The 18,296-nt window shown below is 36.7% G+C and overlaps 1 protein-coding gene across 4 annotated transcripts; it reads left to right on the forward strand.

Moving 5' to 3' along the window:
• The first annotated feature begins 392 nt into the window (after positions 1-392).
• Positions 393-7,493, forward strand: LOC107227348 (apolipoprotein D). Of its 4 annotated transcripts, none has more exons than XM_046738627.1 (5): positions 393-635; positions 4,648-4,765; positions 5,543-5,673; positions 6,688-6,867; positions 7,002-7,493. In XM_046738627.1, the coding sequence occupies exons 2-5, from the start codon at positions 4,655-4,657 to the stop codon at positions 7,144-7,146; spliced, it is 567 nt and encodes a 188-aa protein (XP_046594583.1). In that variant the 5' UTR covers positions 393-635; positions 4,648-4,654; the 3' UTR covers positions 7,147-7,493. The 4 variants fall into 4 exon arrangements, with proteins under 4 accessions (XP_046594583.1, XP_015523951.1, XP_015523949.1 ...); XM_015668465.2 differs by lacking the exon at positions 393-635 and adding an exon at positions 911-1,192; XM_015668463.2 differs by lacking the exon at positions 393-635 and adding an exon at positions 4,025-4,182.
• The last annotated feature ends 10,803 nt before the right edge of the window (positions 7,494-18,296 follow it).

Raw genomic sequence — 18,296 nt, forward strand, 5'->3', positions numbered from 1 at the left:
TTGCTAATTTTCCTATCGAAAACAAAACGAATTAACTTAATATTAAGATAGTATAAATTCAATCGTTAAAGTTCGCTTACTATTGCGAAAATCGAAATCTCAAATTCTAGATCAGCTTGTCTGAAAGTCATCGAAAGTTGTTTAAGGTCGCTTGTATTTCACGTTAAAACTGTGATCGTGGTGTTCGTCCTTTGATTTTGCAATTCGAAATAATTATTTGAACGATCATATAGCTCGATATTTATACCGATGCATGTTCAATCTCTAGCCATCTAACTCCCGAATTAATCTCGATACTCCTATACTAAAAACTTCTTATAAAAAAAAAATTAATGTTTTTTTACATTTTCACAGATACGGTATAAAGTTTGTAAAAAATAAAAATTCCTACAATAACTGAAAAGGCAGATCTACACTACGATCCAACACCGGAAATTAGTATCTGTCCATGACTCATCCCCGAGGTCCAAAACGCAGAGCGGCAGGACGTTTGTCAAGCATACCAATGACGTGCAGTCACCGTAAATAGTGATCGAGGAACCGAAGAAAACGTAAAAGGAAAAAAAAAATGAGGAGAAACAAAGAGAATTGCAAACCCGTCCAAAACGCGTGTTACAAGCAATTCCGCAGACGGGGTAAGTGGCGAAATGCGATGCGGAAAACTGTCAACGACCGAGTAAAAATTTGAAAACTAACAAGGAGAACGTGACGTAATTCGAGAGCCGGGTTACACACAGTGGGATAACAGAACCGCGGACGTGATCTGAAAAAGTGGCAAAAATTTGGTTACCTTGTTTGTTTTTTTCTTTTTTCATTTTTTTTTCTCTTTCTTCCTCTCCTTGCACACTTTATCACAACCCCGCGTTCCGAGAGAGACGGAATGGCTACTGTACGCCGGGTGTCATTGGTCGAATGTGGATTTGTGTCGAGAAGGGTTCCTTGAACCGCGGCGTCCCGTTACTGACCCACTATCGGACCCAGTGCGCCGAGAAAGACGCGTCTCCGACACAACAAATAAGTGTCGACCGCGTTACTGGTCACATGCTCGGCCCGCGGTCACTGTCAGACGACCCACGGCTCGCGGAGGAAGTCCATCTCTTGGCCATTCTCGCTCTACCCCAGCGTCCGGTGCCATTTACCTGTTCACGCCTAAGCGTATATCATTAGTCATTAGAGATACGAGTCTGGAACGGTGAGTTTAACGCATATTCAAACACATATTTCACCATCTCGTTAATTGAATACGTTGACGAGAGATCGTCCTTTGGGAATACCCTTCTTTCCGGTTATATCGTACGTACAGTTGTTGTTTTTTTTTTTTTTTCGACGTGTTCTGATTTTTATCAAACGACAAGAACATTTTTTTTTTAAATCCAATCTGCACTCCGTATTTGGGCTCATTCACCAAATTTCTACCAGATTTTTAGGATCGAATTGTGTATAGTTTACGGAATGTCTGTTTTTTTACACAAAAAAATTAATATAAACAACGCATTGTTTTCGCCTTCGCATTTATGGGAGTGATTGAGTAAAAATATTGAAGTACCTACGTTTTTTTTTTGTAGTTTCTACAGATGTACCTTGAAATGAATTTCATACTACACAGAAGAGATGAAACTTTTTGGCTCAAAAAAAAAAAAAAAATCAGGTCATATTTTTGTTTCCGAGGGCAGAGGGTGTTGAAAATCTTAAGAAAATAATCGTTCAATTCGGCAAAGCGATAAGATTTGTCAACCGCGTGTTTCTTATTATTGGTAATGCCTGAAAATTGAAAGACTTTCATACCTTATAATTTACACTGTAACGTATCCGAATCTCAGCCATATCGAATTTCTTACTACGAACAAAAAGCTGGCTAGATAGCCAAGAAGCAACATATTACAGTAATATTTTTATATTTATATTTATATTTTATATCTGGTACAAAAAAATTCTATAGAGATGCAGAAGCATCTGTACATAGAACCAGAAGTACATCTAGTATAGAAAATGAACATTATGAAAATGCAAAAAAAATTATTACTTATTGTCTATACTGCTTAACAAAGTGATAGGAACCAAAATTACACATAAAAGTACATAGTTATTAAAGTCAGGACTAGTAATTTGAGGAAATAATCCAACATTTCAGTTTCTTCCTCAAGGTTTTTTGCTTACACTCTAATGACTTTAGGCAGTTAGGTAATAGATTATAATACTTGATCGCGACATATTATGCATTTTTAGTGCTAATTGTCTTATGAATCTTAGGTAGAGTTAGGAGATTAGATCTCGTTTTCATCTGTAATTGACTATTAAATAGTAGATTTTTGCATTCATTATAATAATACATTATTGCACTAACAATAAAGGATTCGTTAATATTAAGGGGAGCAGAGACATCTTTGCACGACACTAGGAAATTTAATAATCTTTTTTGTATATTAAGTAACGGTTTTACAGCATTGTTGTACGCACCTCCCCACGCTATTAATCCATAATTAATTATACTCTCAAATAATCCATGATATATAGTTTTTAATATTACAGGCTTTAGACTTTTGCTTGGTTTAAAGAACAGAAAAGAGAAATACCTTATTTTTTTAGTTTGTTCATTTACATGTATATTCCATTTCTTATTTGAATCAAAGAAGATCCCCAGGTATTTACAATTTTCAACTCTACTGAGCTCTCTGCCGTTTATGTATAGATGATAGTTTTTGGGTACACTGTCACTATAGCTTCCAAAGGTGATATAAGTTGTCTTATTAATGTTCAAGGAAAGTTGATTAACTTTTAACCAAATGTCCAGCTTATTTAACCAGTTATTTAGAGTTACGTTCAGTTCAGTCCAATTTCTACCTGAACATAATACTGCAGTGTCATCCGCGTATGCTACAAGGGCATTTGGAGATAAAACATCAAAAATATCATCTATATACATGATAAACAACAGGGGACCCAGTATCGTACCTTGAGGGACACCAACTTTCACCATCTTAGTTTCACTTGTGCAGTTATTAATCTTAACACATTGTTCTCTATTAGTTAAATAATTCGTTAATAATTGATGAGGAATACCTCTTATTCCACGTCTCCATAGTTTATCTAATAGTATCTTGTGGTTAACAGTGTCAAATGCCTTTGCAAGATCTAGGAAAACAAGTACAGTTGGCAGGTTAATCCTGGCCAACAATTATTTCTGTGTATATTCGGAGACTTTTACGCAAAACAACTCGAGTTATTTCTTACTCGTATATGCGTCATGCATTCTTCCGTAGTTATTCTTTTTCACTCTTTTAGTCTTCAAATTGGTTTAAATATTCTTTTCCGGGAAAAAAGATTACTTCTATATCTTTCTCGCTGATAAGCGGAATATGTTTGAATTGCATTCAATGAATTGGGATTCAAATATGCATAGAAATTTAGAAACTTGTAGAATTGCTAAGGAACATTATTCAAGTGAGAGTGAAAACGGAGCGATGTATCCAATGAAACCAAAGTGCTAAATCTCAGTCACTCGCTTCACAATTAACCGTAAGTTATTCCAGAAGTCCAAAGTGAAAAAAATTTGATTTCTTATAATTACAAGAAAATTTTAATAAAACGGGTGTAATCGTTATAATAATGGATTGAATATTGTTGGAATTACAAAAAATGTACTTTTTAGTGTAATTATTATTGCAGAATTTCAAAAATGACCTCATTAAGGACCAGTCTAATAATTACATTAAAAAGTTGCATGCAGTAAATTTTCTTGTACGTCCAACAATATTTAAACGGTTATTGTGCAAACGATGAGAATTTTAGTCGAATTTTCTCGCAAGCGTAACGAATGAAATCTTTATCATTGCCAGTGCACGTAACTGAAACTGTATTGCCAAATCCGAAGTTCTGAATGTAACGCATTCTATCATTGCATTTACGATAGAAGCCCACATGAGCAGGAGTAAAGTTGCGAAATTTTTTCACAGAGCTATCGCCGAGAAATGATATCGACGATGTTGTATTTATCTAGCAAAAATACATTTGTACACATACATTATGTTGCTCTACCTTGAACACTTAACATCCTTATGTAATCACTTTTTCACTCAACAAGTATATATACTAGTTGAAAAAGCATCGCGAGTCAGTCCAACGTTTGCCTTGTCCGACGTCACATCGAACCTTTAACTCAGAATTCGCGTCTACTTCAGAAAAGTGAGTCTTCAACGGGTTTTTACACTTTTATACCATAACTGGAGGTTCAAATTAGGCTTAGATTTTTGCGTCACGTGGATAGATTGTATCGGTATTTATTATTGAGCCGAATGGCAAACGACCAGTAAATGGAAGAACCTTGGTACAGTAACTGGAGAGTTTATTCGTAAATAAAACTTCTGGCCAAGGCTGGAAGTTCAGAAAACATGAGCTAATGACCATTTTTGAAACACTAATCTTCTGGTCGATATACTCGTATCAATGCCCCCAGACTTCGATTGCGTAAGACTTTCGCTCATCTACCATTTGACCCGAGGAGAAAAATTTCTGTCCATCTCTCGCGTAGAAAGGAAATGTGATCAATAACCGTCAGCCTTTGAACCTTGCCAGACGTTTCAGAATGCTTGAAACTCTCGATAGAAGTCCGTTGATGAGCGACGTTCAAGAATGTGATTTGATTTCCAGATAAAAAATGCTGTGGATTACCCTGGTCTTATTCTTTGTCGGTGGTTCCTTGGCGCAGGTTCCATTTCTGGGTGTCTGTCCAGCCGTTGAGACTGTACCGGAATTCGATGCTGCGAGGGTAAGATGTTCTGAAAATTTCAAGTACCGACTTGTGATTGCCACTGTAGTTTGATGGTGCGAGTTTGAGGCGAGCAAATCTGTAAATACATGCGTTATTATACACTCCACACGGTGCGGCACTTGGCTTTTAGAAAGTTGTACTGAATTCACAACCAAGCATCGCATTACCGAATGACCGCATATTGTATGTTTACTGTTAAATTCCGTATCGATACAGCGTTCCAACCGCCTGACGTGTAAGTTCCGCTTGCGGAATGTAATGCGAAATTTTCCCAAGAACTTGACGGAGGCTGAGAGGTAAATCCTGGGCATCGTTATAATATTTATGACGCTGTGCGTTTCTTTGATTATGAACGGCGCACTTACAATGTGCAATTTGGCGTGGAAGTGCATGCCTTGAATAATTGTTCACTGCCTCAGGGGGTTCAGGTTTCCAGATGAAATGACGATGTACTGTTGAACTTGACAGGTTTAATCGCTGTACGGGAATCAGGTAATGAAAAACAGGCATAATACGCAACGGTGAAGGCATCAGCGTAATTCTATGAAGTGTTATAATAGTTCTACTCTTCCAATCCACTAACGAATGTGTGGCCATTATAACCCCAGGGGCCACCGTTGGTTCTGCATTCAAAGGAACCCTAGGTTCTTTCTAACATGAACCAAACGAACCTCGAATATATTTCATTGAAAATAATATTTGATGAACTCGCAATGACGATGCGAACAATAAACAGTGCGATGGTAGGATAAATAAACTTCTTTCCTGTTTCAGTACATGGGAAAATGGTACGAAGCCGAAAAGTACTTCGCCCTGTTTCAATTCGGTGGTAAGTGCGTGACAGCGAACTACGCACTCAGTGAAAATGGATCCGTCAAGATCCGGAATAGTCAGATATCATCCATGTGAGTATCGTGCTCGTGTAAATATACCAACCTATGTGGGAGAAAGTGTTTTTAGATTGTTAACGTATGAAATTTTCTACATTATGCATGTTTGAGAAAACACTCATCATTAGCCTTTTGCGTTGTTTCAAGTGATAGGTTTCTAAAAACGCTCGTGCGTTCTTATAGTTTGATTATACTGCTGACAAATTTCAAATTTCTATCAGATTTTCTTTTTCACGTTGCATCTTTGTTTTAGAATGAATAAGAATTCAAAGCATTACTGCACTTTACACGTAAGGGGTAATTCTTACTTTGATAATTACAACTTCTCTATTTAATTCTACGATTTGGAATATTAATTATAAGTTGGTGTTTTAGCAAATCGTGTTAATAAAACATCCAGTAATTCTTGCAGCAAATAAAGGCATGCATCTCAGTATTCAATCCCTCCGTTACGTGGCAGTATTTAAAGTTTATTTTTGCAATAACACTTATTTTGTGGAATGCAACAAAAATTACAGATTTCTACTTCATCATGAAATTTCCATTTATTACCAATGTTGCCCTTGATTTCCAATGATTTCCGATCGTTGTAGGCGATTTTCAGCAATTTCCAGATTGGATAAGATCACAGGAATTCTTACAACCATTCCCTGGAAACCACCTAGAATGCTGGGAAATCATTGGAAATCAAGGAAAATTCCTTGGTACACTAGAAATTAACGAAGACAAATGATGAGATATAAATCAGTGGAATGATAATGAATTGAAACCGATTGGCGTTTACCATCAAAACTTACAACAATTTCCATGATTTCCAACACTTGCTTCACAGTTTCTTCGTCGCTGTCAACTTCATGGCTTCAACTGATCGGCGTTGATTTCCAACAATTTCAGTCATGTCGATTGATTTCACTTTATTTTAAAAAATATTTCAGTTACTCGAATTCCTTTGATTTACAATTTAATTTCCAAGTATTAAATCTATGGCATCTTCGAGTAAATGACCCGAATCGACTTATTCTTATCCAGAACCGGAGTTGCCTCCAGTCTCGACGGTATAGGCCGACTCATCGGCAGGTCAGATGACGCAAAATTGACAATCACATTTCCTTCGCTTCCGGTTGGAATAGACGCGCCATATTGGATCCTCGACACCGACTACGACAATTGGGCTGTCGTATGGAGTTGCACGAATTTCGGTGTCTTCAGGTAATTATCGCTCGATAAATTCCCTTTAATCAACTTAAATTATTTGAACGAATGTCTTCAATTTGCAAAGAAAGTCATTTTTTCAATCCTTGATAGAACATGCTCTGTGCTAATCTCGGTTTTGTTTCCTACAGCGTCCGCTATTCTTGGATTTTAACGAGGGAGCGAAACCCGTCAGTCGCGGTTTTGGAAGAGGCGTATCGAGCGATCGACAGGAACAAGATAAGCAGAGCGTATTTCCTCAGAACGGATCAAAAGAATTGTCCAGCGATGTATTAGTCGCGATAGATCGTAATCATGCATTCCCGCGGACATCATCACTCGTCATTTGCGTAGATTAAAGTGTGATAAGTCTCATTTTCGATATAGAAGGAAGCGACAAATTTATTTATTAACTGCCACCCTGTTTTGGTGTAAGAAATTAATCCATAAAGCTTATAAATAATGTAAATTGATCTCAAGTGACCAAAATATTCGCATTTCGTATCACTTCCGATAGGAATTTCTTCGATCGTAATCATCTGTACAATATATAATACATACGTTCATATAAAACGACAATTTACCGCGGTGTATTTATTATTAGAATGATAATCAAATAAATGTAAACACCTTATGGGTTCTTACTGTAGATTTTCACCTCACTAACGAATCGAACAAACTGCCTCAGAGTTCACTAAAAATTATCAGAAATTAGTACTCGGCTGAGGAAATTTCCTAATAAAAAATAAGAACTTGAAATATTTCGTCCAGATAACCGTGTTCAAACTTTATGCGACGCGGACGGTTCATAAACTTATCGAATTGAATTTTACCGTCTTTTACCGGTTCTGACAACCTGTTTCAACTCACCATCGCAACGTGTGAGATTATCAGATTTTATCAATCGTTGTACATCAGTTTTGTACTGAAAATTTACTTCATAAGAAATAACTCCATATTAGGCTGACTCATTTTATACTTATTGTAAGATGTTTTTTCGTCGTCCGCTTGAAAACTCGGTGCAAAATTTAGCAAAAAAAAGAAAACGTTCTTGCGAGGAAAGAAGTTGATATCAAAATGGTTTTATTACCTTTATCTTAACGGCAATAATCCAAGTTTTGAAGGATTTCTCAACGAACTCACAATAAGAATTTTAAGCATATCAATTAAAGAAGAAACTGAACATCCTGGTTACGTTTTGTACTTTGGAAGATATTTTATTTAATGAATTTGAAAACAAAGTTTTATCGTAGTATGTAATATTATACAAGTGAATATCTTAAAAACTTATATGCTTGAATTGCATTTATCACGCCGTTCTGGCGATAAAGTTAGTATGAAAATTACATCGAACTGCATGCAAATATTGAAATTGATTTGTGCAGCACAGCCACCGAGGATTGGCCGTGGGTCTCGAAAGTGAATCGCCGATGAGGTTGTACATTGTCTAATGTAATTCACGATAATAAACCAAAACAGCAAACAGAAGAACTTGTAAGAACTGCGATGTTGAGATTGACCGGTTGTAATGCAGCCCTCCGCATGACGATGTGCCGTGTGAAGTTGACACTGATGTATTATACGTTGATACGAAACCTAGACCGATGTAAGTAGTAGAAGTGTTCAACTGGGAGTTGTGTTTCGATTCTGCCGCGATGTTTGCTGAAAGAATGGTTTTAGATTAGGTAAAGATTTTTTTTTTATAGTACATTTTACGTAATACATATTGGGTTATTTGAGAATTGGTGTTAATGGAAATAATAACGAATATACACAACGAAATATTTAATGTTACGCTGAAAGTCATTAACTATATTCAATTGCGTGACGAAAAACCGAAGAAATCCGCTTACAGATAGGAAATTCGCACAACGACGCTTGCGTGCATAAATCGCGAAATTTACCTGCGATAGAGAAGTTTCACGTGAGAAAAATGCCTACTTGTCACATGTGTATAAAGTAGAGTATTTGAAGACAATTCTGTTGTATTTTTTCATTTCCGTTAGAAACGGAATTATAATTGCAATGCCGTTTAAAAGTGATTGAATTTCAGTTTTTGATGCGTTGTACAGAATTACTGTGGCATAGGTGACGTCACACAGTACATTTTTCGAACCTTGTGTATCATGGCTTCAACTTGTTGTTTCGAATCAAAGGTTAGATAATTAGTGGCTAAAATATTTTTTCCGAAACTGCAAGAGTATGAAATAGCAAATTCCATGAAAGCTTTTCATAGTCTTGGAATTGCAGGAGTTTTGCAAATCAAAGATTGCCTGAATGCTAGGTCAGAAGAATGTGCTGGCTGTATGAATTTTTTGAATGAAATATTCCTTACCAAACATCGCGAAGATTACGAGGAGCGTAATTAAGTATGAGCTGAATCTGATTGTGAGTTTCATCGTGTTAAGTTATCAGCGAAATCACTCCAGTAGTTCTCCTTAAGTGTCACCCAGCCGAGGTGTTGTTCGACGTGAATTGCGATATGAACTGACAAACGCTTCGTCGATTTAGCAAGTTTCGTTTCATCCGGTGTTTTATCGGCGTGTGGTTTTCCTCCTCTGTTATCAGCATTCGTCATGTTACATAAATGAAAGCTTGGGAACACTACGCATAGCAGACTGTTAAAAATATTCTGATGTGGTCTTACATGGAATACGATTTGCCGACAGTTTAACGCTACTGCAATGGTGCACTTGCAACACTGTCTGGTTCTGACAAATCTCCTAAAGACTCATACTTTGGCTGAAGATTTATAAACACCCACAGTTCTGGGTTATTTTGCTTCACAGTTTGCCAGGTCCGGCCAGGCTTGGGGATATTGACAGTTTCACGTATTATCAACCAAGTGCAAAACGATGACAACATACCGTTTTCATTGTACAAAGTAAGAGAAAAATGAGAAAATCCCGTACAAGAAATATGTACGTCGAAATTATACAGCAGAACGTGTATCATTTATACTTACCCGAATATATCAAGTTTTATAGGTGACAGTAGCACCTCTCAGACACTCAATTTATTTTAAGTTTGTTGTAAAATTAACTTTGAGCTGCGAATATTTCGGACAAATTTCGAACTACTTCACTTTTAGTTCCAACCGTTTCAAGAATGTGCCCGTGACGAGTTTTTTTTTTTTCTCAGCTAAGCACTCTCAACATTGTGTATTGAAAAAGTTCAATGTTTCAAGTTTTGATACCCGAAATATTCTAAAGCGCTTTTCTCTTTGCTAATAGCACGTTGAAGATATGTCGAAGGTTGGAACTATTTCATGAGTTTTTCTCAAAATTTGGAAGCGGTAATTCGGTTTTAATTGGAAAAAATGACGCAAGTTCTTGATCAAATATAAAAATAAATAATGAAAACGAATCTATCATTAGGTTCGTTGCAAATTAACTGGAACAAAGAATAAAAGTCTTGTGGATTTATCTTAATTTTTGATAAGCTCTCAATATTGTGTTGTAGTAATACAACCTTTTGGAAAGGAGACGAAAACTAGATGAAAAAAAATTGTTTTACCTTCTGCGCAATATTGATGTAGGTATGAAACCATATTTTTCTTTTTAATTTTCAAAGTTTTAAATGTTCCGGATTGCATAAATAACATTATTGAAAAATCAACGGTTGTTTTTCAATGATTAATTATCAAGGGGAATAATCCGATGGCTTTCAAATCATTAAATCCCGTTACTAACGCATGGGTTAATTAGACAATGGCATCCTCCGGGCAGTGGGAAATTAGGAAGGATTCGCACCGGGGGCCGACGAATTAAATCCCTCTCACCTTCTCCCGAAATCCCATTTGTATTTACAGCCAATTGTAGGAAAAAGGAAAATCAAATTACAGTGTATTTCAGTCACACGTACTTGCGTGCTTTGAAAACTATTAAATGTCGCAGTAATATGTATATTAATTATATCACAACGACGAAATGAAAATATTATTCCTCTACGAAATTATTAATAAATTGAGTAAGTCGATAACAGAGAATTTATATGCAATAGAGGGTGAGGTCAGAGTATTACGGAATTCGACCATTTATTGACCAAGCACATCGAGTAATTTCATAACATATGATATATAGGTTGGTTAGTGAAAAGAAAATGTGTCACATTCCGGAGATTTATCTCGAACAGAACTCAACGAATAAATATTTGCCCATGGATGTGGGGATACGCCATACGTTTGAAAAAAATAGTTAATCGGGTTCCTAACTGCTTTCGCGATATTTCAACTGCCAGCGACAAATATGACAGTGGCGCCACGTACGCGACTCGGCCAGAAATGTAAAGGAAGGCAGCTTTGCATCGCTTATCGTTAGTGCTCGCTGGTCCGCGGCCAGCGCAGCGGGAGCACGTAGTTGTACGATCGTACTGTTTTAATTAAATAAACTATTGCCTTAATTATATAAAGTATTGCCTACTTAACAACCTTCAATGAGTTCTATTTATTCGATAAATTATTCTTACCCATTGTAAGTTTTTTTTTTTTGTTTCACCAGTTCAATATTACGAGTTTCAAAATTTGGAGAAATTCAAGCAATTGAAAAAAAATAATGATTTCATGAATTTATTTAAGGAATGTAAAATTCAATTTTCAGCCCCCTCAATGACAAGCCTTAGCTTCCTGTCACCCGGGGCGGATTTTTTTCGGTTTCTCTAGCTTACGAATCTTCACTTACGATTCTGAAGAAGATGTGTGACTTTTTAATCGTTTTTCAAGTACGGGGCAAAGAAAGGGGGTTGACGTAACGTAACCCCAGCCCCCCCCCCCCCCCCCCCCCTCTCCCGACACTGGAAACGTGAAAAATCTCGATTTTGATATATTCACCGACGTCAGTTTTTGGTTACGAATCGTCACTAACGATTTATCAACCAAACGAAACCGAATTGAAAGAAAATCTTGTTCTTCAAATTTCGAAACAGTTTTTGAAATCTTATTCAGCTATGGAGATTTTTTTATTTCGTTTTCTCTTTGTTTGCGAATCCTTAACCCACGATTCTAAATAAATTGCATGATTTTTTAATCACTCTCCGAGTACGCGCGGGTCTGGCATAACGAAACGCCAGTAAAAATTGGTAACCAAAAATATAACGTTAGTAAATATTCTAAAACCAAGATTTTTAAGATTTCTGCGGGCGGGGGGGGGGGGGGGGGCTAGCGTAACGTAACGCATATATATATATATATATATATATATATATATATAACATATACCGGGTTATTTCCTTGATGCGCCCCACAGGGATGCCTAATTATAGGCAATTCAGGGTACACGTACACTAAGCAGAGCTTTCAGGTGGCTTTCAGTTTGTTGGTCGGCCGGTCTGATGTCGCCCCGGCGTGGCGAAACTCGAAACTGTTCAGAGTGTACGTTTATCCTGAATCGCCCATAATTAACAAAAGGGTATAATTTTTTTTCAAATCCCTGATTTTGCACAAAAGTTTCATCGATTTTAAAAATGTCCATCTTCGTGTTGAGAATATTTCCTCACTTCATAAGGTCGTTACACTTTTACAAAATGGCGGAAAGATTTAGAAAAATTAGAGATATTATTTTCGACCGAAATAAAGCAAAAAATCAGAATCGCAAGGAGTCAGGCCGATGACCCGTTGGTTTGACGTGGGATGCCCCATATGTACAATAAGTATAAACATTCAATCGAAGCTAATACAAAAAAAAGATCTCTGGAATTTTTGTGCCGATTTAATTACACTCCAAGTTTCATCCCACTTTAAAAGTTGCAGAAAACACTTCGAAATGTCTGCTTTTTCACGCGACAAAAATTGAAACAACTTCGATCAACGTTTTTCTCATAAAAGCTACGGCCTAAGGGCTTTAAGATTTTTAGATATTCTGCCATATCAAAATTTTAACCCTATAAAAGGTTGGACAAAAGTTGTACTGGATCGGTCCATACGCATCCGAATGACGAAACTCCGCGTGAGTTTTAAAAATGGAGATCATTTCGGAAACGGTGATGTTGATCCAAAGACAAAAGTGATAATTGCGTTTGCCTATTACCGAGTGTATTATTCATGCGTCGTAGCGTGCATTCGGCCAGGAGTACTTGGCAGTGATCACGTCTTCTTGTTTGACCTGAGCAAATCATTCCTTCCGTCACGTGAGTTCATACATGCGAAGGCGAGTAGCTTGCAGAGGTAAAATGTAAAATAACGACAAGAACAACAGTTTCTAATCTTCGTTGGTGTAAAAACGCGCATTATTTGTTCCTTGAGGCTTGTCACGTTACCGCAGGAACCAGTCGCGAGCTCTCCGTCGTTTCTTTTTACAACCTGTGTTCAACGCAATACTTCCGATGACCGCAGGAATGTCGTACAAAAATCGGCACAAGAAAAGCCAAGCCTTGCTTGACTGTAAAGGACTCTTCTCTCATTCTGGCACCATCCTTGGTCGAAGAGCAATCTGTACCGCTTCAGCGGTTCGATTGAAAAATCATGGATTGAAAATTATTACGAAATCAAAGAAAAACTAACAATAAGTGCGAGACTGAAGAATGAATGTTGGTTTGCTGATTCTTGTAACGATAAAAGTCGATATTGAAGGATACTATTTTTTTTAAATTCGTGTATAGAATTATCGAGGTAGTTTCGATTAAATTATGGTAATTATACGTGACAGAAAACAAGTTTTTCATGCTTTGTGATATCGTTAGAAAGTTGAAAAACTGGTTGAAATTCTGTTGTATTTAGTAGATATTATTTTCAGCAAATTTGAATAACAGGAGCTACGACAGCAATGTGAGGCAAGGTTTTGTAATTGAAACGTTCAAAGTGATTAAGCTCTGGTGTTTTAAATTTTAATGTCTTGGGCTTATTTTATCGATCATATAAATCCCCAGCAGTGGTCTGAAGAATTTTTTAAGAATAGATGTATCTAAACTGAATAAAAATGAATTCCTGTAAGCAGTGTAAAGAATCGGATCAAAAGCTTCAAGATTCAATTATTCCTAACGCTCCAATTGCAAGATCTTAATTCAATTTAATAATAAGAAGGCATCCTCTTTGCTTGCGTTATTCAAATTTGCTGAGATTCATTCTCAAAACTGAACGATAGTCACCAAATTCGAAAATTGACGCAATTCTGCGTTCTACTCAGAAATAATTTCGTTTGTTCATACAAAATTGGCCCTTCTTTTTGAATTCGAGCAAAATGGACTCGAATTTTGAAAAAAAAAAAAATGTGTGAAGATAAACGTACGCCTTGAAAAATCGCATTGGAATGACGCTTCGAAATTGCTCTATTCGTCCATTTCCAACCGTTCTCCGAAGAACCTAATTAACCAGCTACCCGAATTCCCACGAAGAAAACAAATCTCCGTTAGCAGAGATAACCGTGACTTAATACACACCCTCCAACGAGAGCTCGGCGTGGCTGATTCGAGGACGTGATCAGGATAGGGCGAGGGACCGGGGTCAAGGGTTCACTTCCATCAACCCTAAAGTGATTCGGGGCTGGGTCGGGAAACAGGACCGCGTAAATACGCCCCGTACGGTAGTAGAGATCGTAATCTCAAGTCTCTTACGATTAAGCGAACTGCAGCTCTGCAGCGGGACACTAGTGTGCCTTCGAATATAAGCGCCGGGGACGCACTAAATACTACGTAATTGATACAGGACTCCTAAAAGCCTTCCATCAAAGAGTTGCGGACCCTTTGCGCTTCGCGGTAAGTTCCCGTTACAACAAACGGCGGACGTTTAACTGGACGAATGAATGTTTTCTTCCGTACTCGAAAATTCTGACGTATATAATTCACTAATGAATTACGATGAGAATCCAGAACTCGGCATAGCTTTAACGAGGTATTCTGCACTTCGGCGCATGGAAGTGGAGTGCCAATTTAAATATTGTTTGGTTTTATGGCTACTTAGAAGTTAAACCAGCCTCTTGGTAAATTTCTGATTATAGGGATGCCGGGATAGGAAATTAGCGGTAATAGCGGAGTTTGCAGTTGACCGATTTTGTATACTCTTTATTTTGTAACGAAAATAACAATCACTCGAAATGATCGCAACTCGTAAATCGCTATACTGATCGTGGGAAAACTATCATTTGTTACAATATTCAGAAAATTGTGAAAGGTAAAAGCGGAACAGTCGTTATGATAAGGTTTCAATATTATTATAGTTGAAAGAAAATGTAGAACGAATGATTATTTCGAGTTTTTACAAGTTTCCAATGTCACATTTTCTGATTACTGCAACATTAAGCCTGAGGGGTTTCATATACCTGGGACGGCTAAAACTAGGGTTATGCTTGAGAATTTCTTTCGTATACAAAACTGAATTTTATTGAACAACCATTACATATCTTTTAAAGTATGACATTTTGTCCATGTTGTGTGAAAATTTGGTTGAAAAATTTTCAACGGTAAAAAAGGTACGGTTATTTTCCTGGAATGTGTTTTTGTTGTTAACTTTTGCGGTACCAGGTGTGCTTCCGCCATTTTTTACCTGATAAAATCAAATGTCTCAAAGTAAATAGATAAAACTAGTACTTATCGAACCGGAATTGAAAAATGTATAAAAAGTCTAAAACATACAAAACTTGAAAAATAGAAACTTAGATCATAAAGATCCAAAGTATCAATTTCTCAATATACGAATTTACGCTTTAAAATCCTGCGAAACAGCTTTTCGCATATTTTTGATTATTTGCACGAGAACTCGAAACAACGCTTAAATTTACTCGAACAATCCTGTCGAAATCCAACAATCAAATAAAATTTCAACAATCAATCCATGTCCGCTAAAAATCGTAGCGTGAGAACGGCTTATATGCAGAAAATGGCGCATGCAGAACAACCAATAAAATCTCTGCGAACGGCAAACGAAGTTAAACCGAGCAAACACTGGAATCGACTGTCGCTCTGCAGGCGTCGGCTGGATATAATTCGAAAATCCAAATTAAACATCAGTTTTGCCCCGGGGGAGATGGCGTTAAAAATGCATGAATATATATAACGTAGCAGCGACGCAGGCGCACGCGACCGCAATTGAATCAAGTCGCCCTTCGTCGGCGAAGCGACAATGCGAGGAAATTGAAGAAGTAAAACGGGCTGCGTGTGAACCCTGATCCAACAATGATCACCCGCGATTTCTGCAACTGTCACGTGACACGTGTCGTCTCTGTAAATAGACAGACACCGTCGCATTATATCGTGTCTCGACCTCGTGCCTCATCAGCACCGTATTGTGTCCTTCTGTCGAGGCAAAAAAAAGGGGGAAGAAAGGAGGAAAGGGAAGGACGGAAGGGCGGAAGACACCGGAAAATAGAGAAGGAGGGGAAAAACACCCCGGGATTCAAATTCGCATTCATCCCACCAACTTACGCGCCGCGTGAATCACCGTCCGAATAATCATAATTCAGGACCCGAATTCGATTTTTTCGCGTTCTCGTCAGATTTTTTGGCCCACTTGGGTAATTTTTTTTTTTCGTAACAAGGCGTATCGTCAACTCGAAAATGTTTCGAAACAAAAACACAACTAATTTTGAAGAAAGATTTGTATTTTTGAACTATAAAGTTGATAAAGTTGAATGTGATTTGAAATGGACCCGTGACCTGAAGAGAAAATTATTGAGTGTTGAATTTGAACTGTAAAAACATAATTATTCAGCCAAACATCGACCCTTTGAATTAATTTTAGTATTTTAAATTTTCAAATTGAGTTAGTTCATTACGAGATGTGGATATCTCTCTAAAAGTATAAGCATAGAAAATACTGGACTTTGAAACAAAAGCTCTTGCTACTTATGGTTCATTTCAAATCACTTCAAGATTGTTAAAAGCTTGGTGAATTCGTAGATTTTAGTCTACGATCGATGGCTCATTTTATCCCGAAGGCTATTTTCCGTTAAGTCACGGAGACAGCTTTATTTTTCGGTAATCAATTTAATATTGTAATTTGTTGATCATAATCAATATTTGCGCAATATTGTAAAATTAATTCTTCAACGGTGACAACATGATAAGGAGAAGAGTGTACCAGTAAATGCTCCTGAAAATAGTATTCTGAATAAAATGAGAGTCAATTTATTAGATTTTTAACAATTGCAAAGTAATTTCAAACGAAGTATCGATATTCAAGCTTTTTTGCGTGATTCTAAGTTTACGTTGTTTTGAAATTGAAACTTGCAAATATAATAATTCAATAAGAACTCAATGTAGGATTATCTCCTAATATAATTAATACAAAGTATGGATTTTTGTCCAACTAGCCAGCCTTTTTAAGGAGATTTGATCCCCCCGAAATGTATTTGCTCAGGTAATTCTATCGAATCACACATCACGAGCTAATTCGAATATAACCGGGTTATATTAAGTAATGATTTTATACCACTAATAAAGAATTCTGATAAATGTTCGTTGCATGTTTTTTAGAACATGTTTTATTTTACTGACCGTTGCAGCGTTGGTAACGAATCGTTCTCATACTCTGACGATGAGTTCATGCGGTTAGTTTAACTTCAACTATTATAGGATCTACCAGCTCTCCGAATAGAGAGTGTAAAATCTTAAACTACGAAGTTTATACGTAGATTATTATCGGAAGAAGACAAATGTAACAACAGAGTCGTGTAAGGAACAAGAAAAAGTTTGAGATACGTCCTGCATCGAGTTTCTGATTTCTTTTAGGATGTTTTTTTTTTCTTCATTCGTAACAAATTATAACGTACGGGTTGACATTATAGGTACCCATATCTATACTCTCAACACGGTATGCATTTTTTTTTTAAATTCTTTTCAACTTTTCTTTTACTTTTCATCCATCTTTCGGTGAAGCGAAGAGTGCAGTAAATTGATGTGGTTATAATTTACGAGGGCTTGCCGGGTAGTCATTGAATTTTAAAGCCACGATAAATTAACGCGATAATCACAGACGGCTGATGTTGAAAAGATAACACTACATGTAGAGCTGTCGGATTTTATAAACGGTGGAATAATTAAGTCATGTACTATATTTAGTACTTGCTCCGTTTGCTGTGTCTTTTTTCAAACCTTTACGAATGCAGACTCATGAGCGATGCAGCATGGCGTTCGACACTTTCCATCTATACACTGTATTGATTGTAAGAGTATTTTTTTTTATTTTGTGTTTTTTGTTAATCATTTATAATGTTAAATTGCTCTTTGGAATATTAATTTTCATGGAATATTCTGCAAGTTGTTGAATAAAAAAATTTTAGAAATCAACATTTTGTTACTTGAATCAGAATATTACATTGGAAAAAATTGAAATTGTTGAGTAAAATTGTTTGTCTTCGATTTTCATGTTTTTATGATCGTCCGACTTCTTTTCGCCAGATCGCAAAACACTCGGAGTATCTCATAAAACAAGACATTACGAGTAAGATCTATTAAACCGATGGTTGTTTCTTTTTGTTTGCTTCAATTGCATTTTTGCAACAGACTAGTATCTCGATTCT

This window comes from Neodiprion lecontei, chromosome 4 (genome assembly GCF_021901455.1).
Source record: "Neodiprion lecontei isolate iyNeoLeco1 chromosome 4, iyNeoLeco1.1, whole genome shotgun sequence".
In the NCBI taxonomy this organism is placed as follows: domain Eukaryota; kingdom Metazoa; phylum Arthropoda; class Insecta; order Hymenoptera; family Diprionidae; genus Neodiprion; species Neodiprion lecontei.

What these genes read in the sequence shown, in the direction of transcription:
- LOC107227348 (XM_046738627.1), top strand. Translation starts at nt 4,655, where the DNA reads ATGCTGTGGATTACCCTGGTCTTATTCTTTGTCGGTGGTTCCTTGGCG. An exon ending in AATAGTCAGATATCATCCAT is followed by an intron (nt 5,674 to 6,687) that starts GTGAGTATCGTG and finishes ATTCTTATCCAG; the next exon opens with AACCGGAGTTGCCTCCAGTC. An exon ending in ACGAATTTCGGTGTCTTCAG is followed by an intron (nt 6,868 to 7,001) that starts GTAATTATCGCT and finishes TGTTTCCTACAG; the next exon opens with CGTCCGCTATTCTTGGATTT.